General features: G+C 26.4%; 2 protein-coding genes across 5 annotated transcripts; one reads left to right on the top strand and one right to left on the bottom strand.

Annotated features, from left to right (window-relative positions):
* Positions 1 to 94: 94 nt before the first annotated feature.
* On the bottom strand, positions 95 to 4,482 carry LOC130666328 (putative Dol-P-Glc:Glc(2)Man(9)GlcNAc(2)-PP-Dol alpha-1,2-glucosyltransferase). The gene is made up of 4 exons (XM_057467197.1): positions 3,824 to 4,482; positions 3,410 to 3,755; positions 2,013 to 2,164; positions 95 to 1,942 (listed from the first exon to the last, which is right to left on the bottom strand). Exons 1-4 carry the CDS (start codon positions 4,016 to 4,018, stop codon positions 1,205 to 1,207), a joined length of 1,431 nt encoding a protein of 476 aa, XP_057323180.1. The 5' UTR covers positions 4,019 to 4,482; the 3' UTR covers positions 95 to 1,204.
* A 1,094-nt stretch (positions 4,483 to 5,576) lies between these two features.
* On the top strand, positions 5,577 to 12,894 carry LOC130666413 (histone-arginine methyltransferase CARMER). Of its 4 annotated transcripts, none has more exons than XM_057467385.1 (8): positions 5,577 to 6,286; positions 6,668 to 6,805; positions 7,753 to 8,247; positions 8,345 to 8,611; positions 8,721 to 8,943; positions 9,013 to 9,296; positions 10,357 to 10,493; positions 12,735 to 12,875. In XM_057467385.1, exons 1-8 carry the CDS (start codon positions 6,154 to 6,156, stop codon positions 12,861 to 12,863), a joined length of 1,806 nt encoding a protein of 601 aa, XP_057323368.1. In that variant the 5' UTR covers positions 5,577 to 6,153; the 3' UTR covers positions 12,864 to 12,875. The 4 variants fall into 4 exon arrangements, with proteins under 4 accessions (XP_057323368.1, XP_057323367.1, XP_057323369.1 ...); XM_057467384.1 differs by having other exon boundaries at positions 5,581 to 6,286; positions 6,665 to 6,805; XM_057467386.1 differs by having other exon boundaries at positions 5,582 to 6,286; positions 6,665 to 6,805; positions 12,753 to 12,894.
* The last annotated feature ends 4,040 nt before the right edge of the window (positions 12,895 to 16,934 follow it).

Here is a 16,934-nt window from a genome sequence, read left to right on the forward strand (position 1 = left end):
ATTTAATTAAACATTAAATAATTAGAGTAAAAAAAAGTGATTATAATTATTAAGATTCAATTTGTTTTAATAATTAAGTGTAAAATATTGAAATATAAGATCTCGCTTAGTTATAATAAACAATTATACTCTTTCTTAATTTATTATTTATTTTTTTTTTGTCACTTTACCCTATTCCTATTATAATATTAATATATTTCTCAAATATATATATATATATATATATATTTATATAACTCATCAGTCATAGAATGATTTTGGCAATATTACGGATTTAAACGGCTGTGACGTATAAATATAAAAATATTGGAATAATTTAAGGGCATTCTCAGATAGTTCCCCCGACTTTTCAAAAATAATCAATCACTCAACTGTCATAAGCGTATTAAAATTTTATTCATTAATTTAAAAAAAATTTAAAGCATTAATTGAAAAAAGGACAATTTCGCCAAGATAAAGATTCAAAAAAAAATTACTTACAATTGTTATCAATTAGGAGTTAAACGAAATTTGTTGAATAAATTTTAGCCTACAAAATTTGAAAATTCAAAACATAAAACTGACATGAAGATTTTACTGAAACTTATATTCCAAATATCGTTCAACTTCTAATTGATATCAACTGTAAATAATTTTTTTTTAAATCTGTGTCTCGGCGAAATTGCAACTGCGCTGTCCTTTTTTTCAATTAATGCTTAAACTTTTTTTAAATTAATTATCAAAATTTTAATGCGGTTATTACAATTAAAAGTCATTGAGTATTTTAAAAAAGTGGGGGCACTGTCTGAGAATGGCCTCAAGATTTAATTTAAAAAAAAATGTAAAATTTAAATGCCCGATAGTTATTTTTTGTAAGTATAAAAGTTTTTAAACTTTTAAAAATATAATGTGTTGTCAATTAAATAATGAAATTATCAAAAGATTCTAGCGTTTCGGACATTGAAACTTTTCCTCTAAGCTCTTCAAGTGCAGACAGATTAAATTACAATCACGACCTGACATAATCTATTTGTACTGTTAGCGTCTAAAGAAGTCTAACGTAAAACAAGATTTCAAATATTGAATTACTTAAACAATTTATAATTACTTAAATAAAATTATAGTACACAGATTCAAATAAAATATATTTATATATATTTTAGAATTTAAATCTATTAAATTATTTCAATAGCTGTCATAAATATTCAAACATATATATAATTTATCACCATGATAATCGTTGAGGACCTTCTTGGTCTGTCCAATAAAACGTTTTAGTAACAAATATATAAAATTGTATAAAGTTAATAATTAAAGTTGTCATTAATTCAAATGACATTTGCCATAATTTTGGTTCTCGGAAATTTAAACGTATTAATATATACGGTATTATAAAATAACGAGGTTCTAATAATAGTTGGGGTATTAAAACAGCGGAAATACATCCAGCGTATAATACTTTTGACAAATATCTCATATCCTGTAGACACATTACTGTTGCATAGACAGAAAATCCATAAAAAGGTATCAGAATATATTTGGCTAAATGATAACGTCCCATAAATTTGTTCCATATGTAAAAAACGTAATGCCTATTATCAGCTAATAAATACGGATGTACCAACGTATTACTATGGACGATAACAGTCATTATTAATAAACATAAGCTTGTGATGATCCAGTGTTTGTAAATCCATTGGATGTATGACTTGACATGAGGCAGCATGTAGGGCCAAGCGAATCCCGAAGTAAAAATAGAGAAATAAAATAACTGAGGCAGATGAATTGTCGGTACATGAGCACTGCGATCTCCTAACACGATACCTTTATTCCAAATGATAAATACTACGAATGATAGTATTACTACTGATTGATACTTTAAGTGGGAGATTATATCCATTAAAAATGATGCGAATGGACGAATCCCACGTTGGGTGTAATGTCTAACATTATTCCAGATTAACTGTAAGATAATTACTTAATCTCTTGTTTTTCTTTATAACTATTACTATTTGTTTATTAAGTTTACTCACCCTTGCGTGAATTGATGTTCCGTAAATACCTCGATCTCGCAATGCTGATATACTTTGCGGTGTTTCTGCTTCAATTATTGTCAATATTCTTTCGCCTATTAATAATATCAGCCATATGACATTTGTTTGTCTTACTAAAATTCCCAAGGCACCTGAAATAAATTATTTATTTAAATTATATTAATTTTTTTTTTTAATATTTAAATGATAATTCTGTAACTCTAATTAATTTTTCGAATAATAAATAATTTTTTTGATAAAAACAAATGATGATAATCAAATATTTTTATGAAATAAAATATTTAATGAGTAGATAAAATTTATAAAAAATTAATAAACGTCTAAAAAATTTGAAGGGAAATGAATTATCACCAAAAATTAGTTAAGTTACAGAAATAAATTATCTGTAGTTACTAAGATGGCCCAAAAAAATAACTATTTTTTTTTTCCGAGTTTCATATAAAAATTTGTTGGTTTAACATTTTTTAAGAACCTTTCCAAAAATTAGCTCGAAAACAAATTTTTAAGTGGTCGCTCGTAGCAGAAATATTTTCTATCTATAAAATCAATGCCATGCTGAGAATTTTAGCTTTAAATATGGATTTTTGAATGTTGCTTAAGAATCTTGAATATTCTCGTAATATGTAACTAATACTTTGAATTAATTTTTGTATTTTTTTATAACTCAATTATTATCGTTCCACTAAAATATAACTTTTGCATAACCGAAAATATATCTGGAGTCTTAAACAATAAAATTGGGCAAGATTTAAATAGTCAAAAGCACCTAAAAATAGAATTAAAGAATAAAAATCGAGCAACAATAGAGCACTTGAGGTGTGCAAAAGTACGTAAATAATTAATTCTTTCTATTCCTCGGGTTCTATTTTTATTTACCACGATCTACATTGATGGTGAAAAATTCGAGATGCGTCACTATTAATATTCAAGGGCGTTTGGAAACGTCCCAAAGACAGCACTGAAAACATTCAAAATTCAAAAAAGAAAAAAAATTTTTAAAAAACTTCGAATTGCAGTCATTTTTGGAATTTTCAAAATTTGTAAGCAACCTCTTAAAAATTTTTTTTCAAATTGATTTTCAGAGAGGGTCTTGAAAATACGTCAGGCCATGATCCTAAAGTTATCAGAGAATTAACAATTTTCGGATTGTTTTTTCAATAAATCATTACAAAAAAAATATGCGCATATAGAAAATTAAAGAAGCTACAGGTGCAATTAAAAAAAAATTTTTTTTCATAACTTATTATTTTTAAAATAGTTCAAAAATTATTAGACGTCAGCTAACTTCAGTATCATGTTGAACCAACAAATTTCCGTGAGACTAGAAAACATAAAAGTCGGTTTTTTTGAGTTACTCTAAGTTACATTTAACTTACCTACGATTGCAGAATATTTATAACATTGGCGTTCATGTAATAAAAACATAGTCAAGACTAAATTGACTGATAAAACATCAGTGTAATAAAGAAAATGCCAAAAATATAATGGCGGTAGTAATGTTATACTTAATGACACCATCAATGGTAACCATGATTTATTTTCAGCTTTACATTTTTGAACCCATTTTTTTGTACTCAATATTTGGTATATAAGATACAAATTAATGAAGGTACCAATTAAATTAATACCCCGTAAATATATTGTCACACATAATTTAAATGGTGCTAATAATATTGCTGACAATATATAAAGACCAGGAAGTGTCGTGATCTTTTTGTCCCACTGTAAAACAAATTTATGTATAAAATATTATTATATAAATAATTATAGTAAATAATAAATATATTTACCTCCAGAAAAGAGCCATTGCAGTATTTTTGAGTTTGAGGAACATGAAAAACTTCGTCAATATAATAAGCCGGTTGTATATTGTTGAGAAATAAAAATAATAATGATGTAAACAATACAAAAATAAATGATACTATTGACTGATAAATAATAGGCCTATTGACTGCTTCCAAAAATAAACTTTTAATTATGAGCATTTTGTTGTTTTGTCAGAAAAATTAAATAAAATAATTTTAAAATATATATTTTCTAACGTTTGGTAGATATAAAATATGTTATTTTATAAATTTTAAGTCAATATTTCGTAAACGTATGTGACAAATTAAATAATCAACACGATAATGACGCGTAGACATAACCAAAGTAAAAAATAAACTCCCAGCGAAAGAAAAAAAAAATTTTATGTGAAAACTTTAAAATTATAAATAATTATTCAAAAATAACTTTCCCACCGTTTTTAACCTATTTGCCACAACAAGGAATTCAAATTACAATATACTAATTATGATTAATATTTTTTAAAAATCCCTTAAACAATAATGACATATACCAAAATATTAAAATATATACGTATATAAAGCCTTTGTTGTTTACGTATTTTATAAAGCCGGATAAATTATCACGATTTCATGACGCTCGATTATTCAAAATGGCGCATTAATCTTTTATTCGCATCCGCATGCGCTGAAATATTTACATTTTTATTGGCTAATTAAAAGAATTATTTTTTTCAGCCAATCACCAATCCTCTTTAAACACGATCGAATATAAAAAGCGCGCGCTTGTTTAAAAAATTTATTTTACATTTAATTTTTGCCGCACATTTAATTAACAGTTAAAACCAGTAATCAATTAATAATTCATATATAATTAAAACGATTTTTTAATTAATTAATGAAAATAAATATTCATACTTTTTCTTAATTCAAAAATATTAATTAAAGTTCTACAAACAAAAATTTAAAAAAAACATTTATGTAACTTCTAAGTACGTAATATCATAACATATAATTTAAATAATAATAATATATATTTTCCCGGGGTCTCAAGGTTAATTTACTGTATTGTTCCTTCTATAATTTAAATTCATCATCTGTCATAATAAATATGTAAGTAGAAAGTAATTGTAACTAAAAGTAAAAAAAAAAAAAAACAATGTTCTAATAAAAGTGTAATAAAAATTTTCTACACCTGCATATTTTTTTTTCTTTTTTCAAAAAAATTGTTGAAAAAAAAATTCAAAAATTGTTAATTGTCTGCTAACTTCAACGATTCTGAAGTTAGCCGACGTCTAATAATTTTCGGATTTTTTTTTTCAAAACGATAAATTAAAAAAAAAATTGCACTTATAGATTTTTAAATTTTCTAGATGAGGATTTTTTAGTATTTTTTTTTTGTCATTGATTTGCTGAAAAAAATTCGAAAATTTTAAATTGTCTGCTAACTTCAGGATCATTAACTTTAGGGTAAAAAATTATAATAACAAAATAAAATAAAATACTAAATGAGAAGCAAGCAAGTTCCTGAGTCGATGATCAGCGTCCGGGTCCTATCTGCTCCATGCTCCATCCGGGCTTAACTTGTGAATTGAGCATACAAACTAAAACTGAGAAGGATAAATTCCATTAAACAGTTGGCGTAAGAGAAAGCAAACAATAGAGGAACCGAGCGAAGAGCGAACCCAGTGTAAGAGTGGGGTAGGAAAAGCAAGCACACGCATAACCAAAAGTTAAATAGTATAGTATAGGAGGTAGAGGACAGAAGATATAGGACGTAGAGTAATAGGGTACAGTAAAGGGAAGGAACAGCATTAAGAGAAGAGAAGGGATAACAACGTGCGCGTGTGCAAACCACGCCGGGGGTGGTTGGTCGGTCGGTGGTCCGAACTCCGAAAATCATACGATCTTGTCTTTATTAAAATTTTGTTCGGCTCCATTTTAATTCCTATTTCAATCATCAACATACACATCATTTTATTTAAACAGACAGTAAAGACAATACTTGATTATTATTTTAATTATCAAATAATAATCGTTGGTTATCAGTATTTTTTTAATTTATTACATTTACATAAATAATAATAATAATAATAAGACTAAGACTAAGAGTAATAATTATTATATATACATATATATATATTTATAACTAGGAATTAATAGGATTAGTAACGCCGGTAAAGCAGCAGTGTGCGTGTGTGTAATAAAAGTATCAGAGCAACAAAGGAAGAACAAAAGTAAGATAAAAAAAAAGTTGTTAGATATAAAAATAAAAAAACGCCGCGAAAGAAAGAAAGACTGGAGCGCAGAAAAACGCACGCGGTGTCTATATAAAAATGGCGAAGGCGTTTCGCGCGGTGACAGTCTCTACTTTGTCAAACAATGGACAGTCAACGCCGAAATACAACAGACCGGTTACACTTAACATTAACTATGATCCTCAAGGACTCAGCATTGAATTATTATCAGGTATTTATTTATTACTTATATCCAATACGATCAATATCTCCAAGTGATGCCTGTATCTGTGTGTGTGTATCAATGTTGGAACGACGCGACCTAACCACACTTAAAATTAGACGCTCCAATAATTATTACTAATTATTTTCATTATTTTTTGACTTCATTATATTTATTTTCCATTATTTATTTGCTACTTTTTTTTTATATTTTTCTTTACTGTTTTTATTGATAATGATAAAAAATCAATATTAATTATTTTCATAAAAGCAGGTGGAAATAATGGTTCCTTTGTATCAATGGATGAATGTTTTATTTGCAGAGAAAATGAATATTTTTTGAATGCACAGCTTATATAAATTTTTTTATTTTAAAACTTAATTACAGAAGACTTCACTGAAAAAGAGCCAAAACAATTATTGGAATTTCCCATAACACATACTACTGAATGCTCGCGAGTTGCTACTAGAAGTTACGTATTTACTCTAGATGCTGAGAGTCTACTTATTACATTTTCAAATGAACCAGGTAATTTATTTGATTTATATGAAAACTTAAAACTTGTTTGCGTCGTAAAATTTTATTCAAGTATTTAAACTTTATTTATAAATTAAATAAAGTTTAATTACTTCGAAAAATCTATAATTTAACTCCAAGTTATTTAACTGAACATGTACAACTGATAAAAAACAAACATCACTATAATACAAGACAAAGAACCATTTAGAAATAAATAAAACAAGTACACACTCTGGAGAAAAATCAATCATATATTTAGGGTTTAACGTATAATCAGCTACTCGATGACATTGACACTGAAAACAGAATTCATGTTTTTAAAAAATTATTGAAACCCCAAGTAGCACAGAGTCAACTTTAAGATGTCTTTTAAAAGGATGACAAATTTTTTTTTATCTCAAAGTCACCTTTTTTGGTATAAATACGACATGCAAATGTTAGTTCCGGAGACAAAGAAAATTTGTGTTGTTTTTCTTGTCTTATGTCAATCAAAAAATCATTTAGATGACTTATTTTACCACTATTTGTAATTTACTTTTTGTCTTCACTTGTGTTCAGTCTTTTAAGTAGACATTTTTTCGGTGATATAAATTTCTGATCGTTTTGTCAACATTTGGTGCCTTATCGATATGTCAAAAAGTAGCCTAAAAACTGATATCTTATAGATGTCTCAAAAGCAAGTGTGCTACTGGGAAGAGTATATAATGAAACATATTGAAGTATTAATTCTTGAATTACGTGCAAACAATTCGATCCTTATTGTTATTATAAGTTAATAATAATGTAAGAAATATAAATGTATAAAATAATATTGACAACTATTTAAATGAACAGTAGCATTTTTTATTAATACTTAAAATAAACACATTTTTATTATATCATAAAAGTTTTATAGTGTATCGTAATTACTTGTTATTTAAATTAACACATTAATGGATTAAATAAATTATGCACAGATTTCCGAAACTTCCATTCCCAAGTGCTAAAACTAAAAAATGGAAAAGGCATGTCCGCTTTTAATGAGAGAACAGAAGACTTATCAGCGATGCAGTATTTTCAATTCTATGGCTATTTATCACAGCAGCAAAACATGATGCAAGATTACATTAGAACAAGCACATATCAGCGTGCTATTCTTGGAAACTTGTCAGACTTTAAAGACAAAGTTGTGCTAGACGTAGGTGCCGGATCTGGAATATTATCATTCTTTGCAGTCCAAGCTGGTGCTAAAAAAGTATACGCAGTCGAGGCTAGTAATATGGCCAATCACGCGGAACTTCTTGTCGCCGCAAACAATCTATCAGATAAAATAGTTGTAATTGCTGGTAAAATTGAAGAAATTGAACTGCCGGAACGTGTCGATTGTATTGTCAGTGAACCCATGGGCTACATGCTGTACAACGAGAGAATGCTTGAGACTTATTTACATGCTAAAAAATGGCTAGTGCCAGGTAATAAACACAAACCCGACGATATATTTAAATAAACGTGAATATATTATATTAAGTATTATGTTTATTTATTTATTTATTTTTATATGTATAACAGGTGGAAGAATGTTCCCTTCGCGCGGTGACCTTCACATAGCTCCGTTCTCTGATGAAACACTTTACATGGAACAGTTTAATAAAGCAAACTTTTGGTACCAAACGTGTTTCCATGGCGTTGACTTGTCATCATTGCGGAATAACGCGATCAAAGAGTACTTCCGACAGCCTATTGTCGACACATTTGACATACGTATTTGTATGGCTAAATCTGTCAGACACGTTGTTGACTTCCAAACTGCTGACGAGACTGATTTACATAAAATAGGTTAATATATTTCATTTATCTTTATCTCATTATTATTCCTAGTATTTTATGCTAATGAGTAGTAATAAATTACAAAACCCAATAATAACTAAATTTAATGAAATTACAGAAATAGACGTTGATTTCCATATATTGGAGAGTGGAACATGTCACGGTCTTGCATTTTGGTTTGATGTTGCATTTATTGGTTCAACTCAGCAAGTTTGGTTGAGTACAGCACCAACGGAACCTCTTACTCATTGGTACCAAGTCCGATGTCTCTTAGAAAATCCATTGTTCTGTAAAAGCGGACAATTACTTTCTGGAAAAGTTATTTTGATAGCTAATAAAAGGTAGTAATTATTTTTTATTGGATAATATTTAAAAGTAATTAAATTAATTATATAAATTAATTATTTCAGACAATCGTATGATGTTACGATAGATTTAAAATTAGAAGGAACGAATATCGAAAGTAGCAGCAATACACTAGACTTAAAAAATCCTTACTTCAGATACACTGGTGCCGCGGCACAATTGCCCGCTGGTTTAAATAGCACATCACCTAGTGAATCATATTGGACAACATTGGATGCTCAAGGCGCGCGACAAGCTGTTAATATGGTCAATGGAATGTCTGTTAATGGTCTAGGTGAAGTTTCAATGGATACGGGAGCTGTCAATCCCAGTAATTTACTAGCACTAGGTAAGGTTTGGCTTGATCCCTCATTGTATCATTACTCTATGTAAGAGATTATTAAATTACTAAATTTTATTATATTTCACGGCTTCGATCTAGTGTAAAAATAACAAAAAAACAATAAATTTATTTGCATTATTTGCAATACTCTACGTGTCAATTTCCATAGTTTGAAATCAAGATTCAAAAAACGTTTTATCAAATGAATTGTAATTTTAATTATTGGCTCAATACTTTAATGATTGTGTAATAAGTAGTACGAGTGTGTACTCATACTCAATGTATTTTATTATTTAATATTATTAATTATTAATTGAAAACAAAAAAAAATAAAATAAAATAAAAATGATGAAGTTGAGATGAAATTATATTTAAATTGTAAACAATGAAAACAACAAATAAATCAATTAAGCAACGCTAGTTAAAGTTTAATAATTAATAATTGAAATGAATGATACATATTTAACAAATCGTTTCGACAACAGGATTTAATTTTACAAATATTTCAAAATTAATTATCCAATTATATTTAATTATTATTATTATAATTATTATATTTAATTTAATATTTCTAATGTATTAATGTGGTAAAAATTAGTTTATTATTTTTTTTTTCTTATACATATATACCACAGTATAAAAAAAATATAAATTATAAACTAATGATAATTTAATTTTTTACTAAAAATCGCGTAATATATATTTTATATATATATTTTATCGAGTGTATTTTAAAAATAAAAAAAGTAACCAATTATTTAAAACAGATTCTTATAATTATTTAAAAAACTTATATTTTTCGTAAAACACTCTGTATTATCAGATGAATTTGTAAATATTTCAGTAACAAAAATCCGTTGTGATAATATTTTGTAAATTTGTAAGACTGAATCCGTGTCAATAAACGGCTCTTTGAAGATGACTAACTGGTTTAATTTAAATCAATTATTTTATTCATTATTATTATTATATTTAAAATCCTGCATGATATTTTAATTTAAATCCCCTCCAGTTTTTATTTTATATTTTTAAATACTTAAAATTATATATTTAATTTGCTTGGTAGGCGGTCAACCTAATATACACCCGGGTTCGATTTCAAGCACTGGGAGAGGTAGAATCGGTGGAACGGCTACAAGTACACAGGCTGCACAGCTCATTGGCGGCGGTATTACGCCAAATATGTTCACATCACCGGCAACTGTAAGTATCGAGTACAATCGTTATCAATCCATGACGAGATACTTGTCCGCTTGTAAGATATTTTTACATATTTACAAAAACAGTAATACTATCTGGTATTTTTTAAGACTCTTAGTAGTTATAAGTACAAGTATTTTAATACGTAGTTATAGATTTAAGTTAACACTGATTTAAATCACAATAATTATTAATTTATTAATTTATAGTTTCAAATTTTATTTATAAATTATTGTGATTTTTATTTATTTAATATATTTTATTAGATATTAATTATTCAGCTATAGAAACTTATTTTTAGTTGCTTGCTATCGAAGTTAAGATTTTTTTTAAATTTATGAATTTTCATTGAGATAAAAAAGTTACTAGTATGATATCTGGGTCATAATATTTTTAGTTCAAATAAATTATTATTAATCTATTGATATAGTAACTTTATAAAATGATACTCCAAAGTTCAATTTCTTTTAGAAATTATTAAATTTTTTGTTTAATTATTCAGACTAATACATATTAAGGTGCGCCAAAGAAATCGATTATTGTTTTAAAAATTACTGAGCAATTTGTAGTTCATTAAAAAAATAATATTTGAAAAGTCGAGCTTTTAAACGATCTATAAAAAAAGTATTGAGCTTAAAGCGCTTTCTTTGATAATTTCGAAACAACTGTCATTTAAACTTTAGTTTTTCCAATAAAAATGATTACCCAACCATTACTTTAATTGGAAATATATATAAAATTAAATCAAAGATAAATTATCCTATCCGGTGCCGCGACTACATGTCCGCGGACAAAATATCCTTAAGAAAAACTTAATTAGGAAATTATATTCTTTTTTGTAGAAATTACTTGATTATACAAGCCGATCGAATAAATTCTCCTTTCTTATAACATGAAAGTGTGGAATGCTTCACGTATATATTCCCGTATGTGTGTATGCATGAACACATTTTTCTGCATAGTAACATTATTTAAAATAATCAAGATCGAGAAAGTATCGAAAATATTTCAATCATAAAATGAATCTTGAATTGTAATTTAATCATGACAAATGTATGCTTGATAATTTGAATGTATTTGTGCATTCTAATATTTATATCATTAGATCATTATATTTATAGATCTTTATGAATATTTTTATATACTAAAATTATTATTATATACTAAAACTTGCTTGATAATTACTAATTATTCAATGTTAATTAGTTATTTAAATATATCAATTTGACGTTTCTTTGGCCGCTGATATTTGGTCGTATCGATATTTTGCCAACTGATTTTTATTTTTCTGGTTATTTTGTTACGAAACCAAATTTTCCTGCAATGGATCGAGTAGACTACAAATTTTTATATTTAAATTTTGAGTATTGTTGATTTTTTTCGCTAATTAAAAGACGTTGGAAATAAAATTTTGAATTTAATCAGTTTTAAGTTCCGTAGATTCAAAATCATAAAAGATTGCGCTTTATAGCTTAATGTTGTTTTTGTAAAGCATTCAAATTTTCTATAAAATTATATCATGTACAATTTCGTGATAAATTATTTTTACCCGGTAATACGTGAAAAAGTGAAACTGAAAATAATTTCCTACGTTAAATAAATAAAAAATTAACAAAATCAATATTGAGAATGAAAAATTTCAGAAAATGTTGTTTTTTAATTTATTACAAGTTTCGATACAGCTAAAAAAATAATCAATTTTTTTTTTTACACACCAATATATATTTGGTGATATTTCAAGTAAATTGATAAGAAAATTTTGTCTACTCAGTCGAAAAACAGAAAAAAAAAATTATTATAATAAACTAAATGAAATAACATTTTGAGTAAAAAAAATTTAATAAATCGTATTCCAGGATATTATTAACCCCTCGTGTGTATACTGGGTCTTTGAAGGAACAGTCAATTTAAAAAAAAATTTATTTTTTTTCGATTATTCTTCGATTTTTGTTAACAACAATTTTAAACTTTTGACTTTGGCAACTTCTAGGTCATGTATTAGACACTTCAAGAAATAATCCATATTTTTTAAAAGTCTAGAAACTTGTAAAACTTGACTGTTCCCTAAAAGACCCAGCGCACATACTGTGTCTAAAAAAATACAGTGTACTCACTTAGGGTTAATAATAATCATGAATTAATAATAAAAGCGGTAGAGTAGCTCAGTCATAACGGCGGTGATATTATAAGAATGACATAGAATATACTAAATAAAATTCGTATCTGTGTCTTTCGCGGCTACAGCTTGGTGTTACTTTCCAGCAATCGCTGGTACTCAGCAATACATCACACTACCCAGTGAATCCGAGCCTGATGATTGGTGATTATGTGACACCTGGTAATGGAATAGCACCCCAGGCGTATCGTCAATGATCTACGGCCAAGTTATATCGAATAATGGAATATTCACGAAAACTAAAACATCATCAGCAGCAACAACAACAACCGCAGGACAACAATCAACGTCAATCAATCACCAACAGCAGATGTAATGGTAATATAAATAATACCATAAATAATCGTCAAAATCGTCGTCTAGTGTTTAGCTCACCTACCAGTAAATTGAGACTATCATCAGCTGTACGTATTTTACATGCTACTAATTTAAATGAATTTAATTACGACATTAAATTCAAGGAAGCGCGTATGAGATTCGTTGACAAAACTTTTGATAATGGCATTGATTTTGGATTACCTCCTGCGTTATTGAGAAATAATCATTATTATTATAATAACAATAACTTAAATAATAATAATAACAATAACAGTAGTAATAACAGTAATAATTTTTCATGGGACTTGCGCTGGAGAAAACTCCGCGCTATTTTTTCGTAGCCATTTATTTAAAATCTCTGACGAAATGATAAATATTAAATAAATAAATTCATTACATCAGAGTTAAACACAAAAAAAAATTACACGCTTGCCAAATGTACCCAGGATTAAAAAAAAATAATTTAATAACAGATACGATATTTTTTAACGACAATACTATTTTATGCAATGTTAAATGCGTATAATAAATGGTGAAAAAATTATTGTAGATTTTTTAGTTTCGTGTAGTTTGGTCTTAATTAATTTTTATTTTTTTTTCTTATAATTAACGTTTATTGAACTCGTGTTTAGTTAATTTCTGTTTAGAATATTAGGTTTTATTTAAATGTTCTTATAGACAAATTTAGATTTTCTAAACGCTCAGTGTCGATAATTTATATTATTTTTTTTATTATAAATAAGATAATTTTCAATTATTTCATTGCCAATAAAGATGTATCGTGCATTTATTTAAAGCTGTAAATATTTTTTGAACTATTTTAGTCGACAAATTTAAGGAAAAAATAAAAATAACTATTAGAAAAATAAAATGAATTAGCCGTTAAAAAAAAAAAAAAAAAAAGTTAAATTATTATTTTTTGTACATTTATAATTATTATTTATAGCTTTATTCGTTTAAAAAATATTTACAGGTCGAAAAATGATAAACTTATTGCAAACATATTCAATGATAATAAATTTTCCTGAAAATCGAAACGTTTTTCGCTCAACGAAAAAATAATTTGAAAGTAAAAAATCTACTGAATGACTAGATTTCTGAAATGCTTCGCTCATATATGTTCGTATGTTAGCCGAAAATCTAAGGCCACCCCCAACCCCTGACACTACCCTTCAAGTTGTTGTTCATTAAGCAGTCGAATTACATAAATTCTTTTCATCTTGATTGCGCGAAAAACGTTCCGATTTTCAGGTTCACGATAATAATTAATAATCAAGCAAAGTCATGATTCAAACAGTGCAGCAGCAATAATTAAATAAAATTAATTGATAAAACGTATATTTAAAAACTATAACAGTTTAAATAAACACTGTTATGTGTGACAGTACCTGTCGCTTTATTGATGCATTTATTGCATACCGCGTGCGCTGTTTAATATTATTTAATAATGTCTAATTAAATTTTTAAAAAAAATAAACGATTATTAGGTATCTCGGATTGGCTGGAACTAAATAATTATCATTATCATTTAAATTGTCAAGTTTTATTTAAATATAGACTAAGATATAATTGCCTACTGCATAATAAACATAAATTAGCTTAACGATCGCAACGAATCGAATGGTATTGACGTACAAGTGTCGAAAATAATTTGTATATATAATTAAGACACGAATGATCTCAAAATAATTATTTGTGTCCGTTTATATAGAATTTAAGATTTATTGATACATACTTTTCTTTATTTTTAAATTTATTATCATAATTAATGTCGTGTTCGCACAAACTTGCCATTTGATTCAGCCATTTTTATGTTACTTTGTCTTATAAAAAAAAATCTTTCGGTATCCGGTTGTCCTGCTTAATGTACTTGTATTAAATTAATTTGTGTCGTGTTTATTTTATTTAATTACAGTAATTACTTATTTAATGTTAGATTTAGTTTTTAAAATCTTGCGGTACTCTAACAGCCACTTGGGTAATAAGCATTCCACGAGTGCTACAAATGATAAAAAAAAATGATAATTATAAATAAAGATGAATGATAGAGACACAAATAAATGTTGTATAGTCCTCGAAAAAAATTAAAATGTACATATAAGAAATATCTTCCATAACTTTTTTTTTATTTTTTTTTTATGTTGTGTGCGTGCGTGTGTATCGATGTGATTTATGTGTGGGTGCTTTTTTAAATACAGTAATAGTAAAATACTACATACCCAAATGACTGAAATTTTACACTTGAATTAAAGACGAATATGATATAAATATACCTCAGGATGCCGATCCGAGCCGGTTATTATTTTTAATATTATTAGTTCATTTTCATCACAGTTTTTTTTTTTTTTTTTTTTTTTTACTCCTATATAATTTAAATGATACTTTATATTTTTTTTTTAAATATTTTTTAATCAATTACATTATTTAAAATTTATCTACCGAGTAACAATGAATTATTTATGTAATTATTATTTATTATTATTTTTGACTTTACATTTAAATTTATAAGTGTGCGGTAAAAAAATACAGTTAAACATTCGTCGAAATTTTTAGTATTATGACAGGTATTAAATTTTTTTTTATATTTAGTATAGAATTTTTTAATTGATTTTCATAATGATTTAGACAATCTTTAATACAACTACAATTAATCAGTTGACAACTTTTTTTTACTGTGTAATTATTAATAATAATATCAATATTAATTATTATTAATAACTGATGGTCTATAAAAATGACAGTTAAATTACAAGAAACTAACAGTTTTTTTATTTTTAAATTATGGATTACAATTTTTAGAAAATTTTTTTAAAAATCATTCCAATGATTTTTAAAAATCTCTGGATGCGTATTTCCAAATAATTTTTCTCCACTAATAGATAATTTGTTAAAAAAAAAAAATATCTGGTGTCTGTTATTTTCAGTATCGTTTATAAAACAAAAGTTACTTACTAAGTTTAAAAAATAATAATAGAGTTAATAATTATTACCAGTGGCTCGATCGGATATTTGTTTACTTTTTTAAATTAATGACCTATGTATTTTAGCGGAGTACGCGATTAATTGATGAATTATTAATGTATGTTTATTTTATAATTATGTACGCGTATCAGCTCAATTGTAATTTTTTTTTTGTAATATTCATTGATATTTAATATCATTATTCATTAGAATATTAATAATAAATCATTACTGACGATACAAATTTAGTATTTATTTATTTATATTTTTATCACAACCTTCATAATTATTATTCGTACACTATTTAGAATTTCTTCGATTTTTAAGGATAATTGTCATGGAAATTTAATAACATTTATTAATTTTACATGATCATCGATTTTTCATATAATTAAAAAAACCAAAGCATAATCTTTCATGAAAATACAACGCGATTATTTAATTTATTATGATATTTATATTTTATATTTATGATGGATTGTAACTTGTTCATAACTTCAAGTAATTTGCTTTTAACTTCAATAAAAATTTTTAACAGTGAACAAATTATGAGTACAAATTAATTAGTTTATTTACAAGAGAAAGCTCTAAAGGATCAAACGAAATAATAACAATATTAACAACTAGCAACCTGCAGTCACTACGTGACTGCCCAAATATCACAACTAAATTTATGAAATACACAGAAAAAAAGGGTTTTTGCCGCAAAAAATTTTTTACTTGCACCAAGAAATTTTGTGCATTACGCATTGAATACAAAAACTGTCTTGGTACGAGAAAAGATTTCTTGGTCAAGAAATAATTTCTTGCGCCAAGCAATTTTTTCTAGTTTTAAATAAATTTTTGTTTTCAATTCACAATGCAAAAAATTTCTTAGGAAAACTAAAAATTTTCTTTAGACGAGTAAAGATTTTTGCATCAATGAATCCTTTTTTTTCTGTGCACGCTCTTTTGGCTTTGAGAAGCTTCCTAAAGTCAAAAGGGAGTAT

This window comes from Microplitis mediator, chromosome 4 (genome assembly GCF_029852145.1).
Source record: "Microplitis mediator isolate UGA2020A chromosome 4, iyMicMedi2.1, whole genome shotgun sequence".
Taxonomy (NCBI): Eukaryota; Metazoa; Arthropoda; class Insecta; order Hymenoptera; family Braconidae; genus Microplitis; species Microplitis mediator.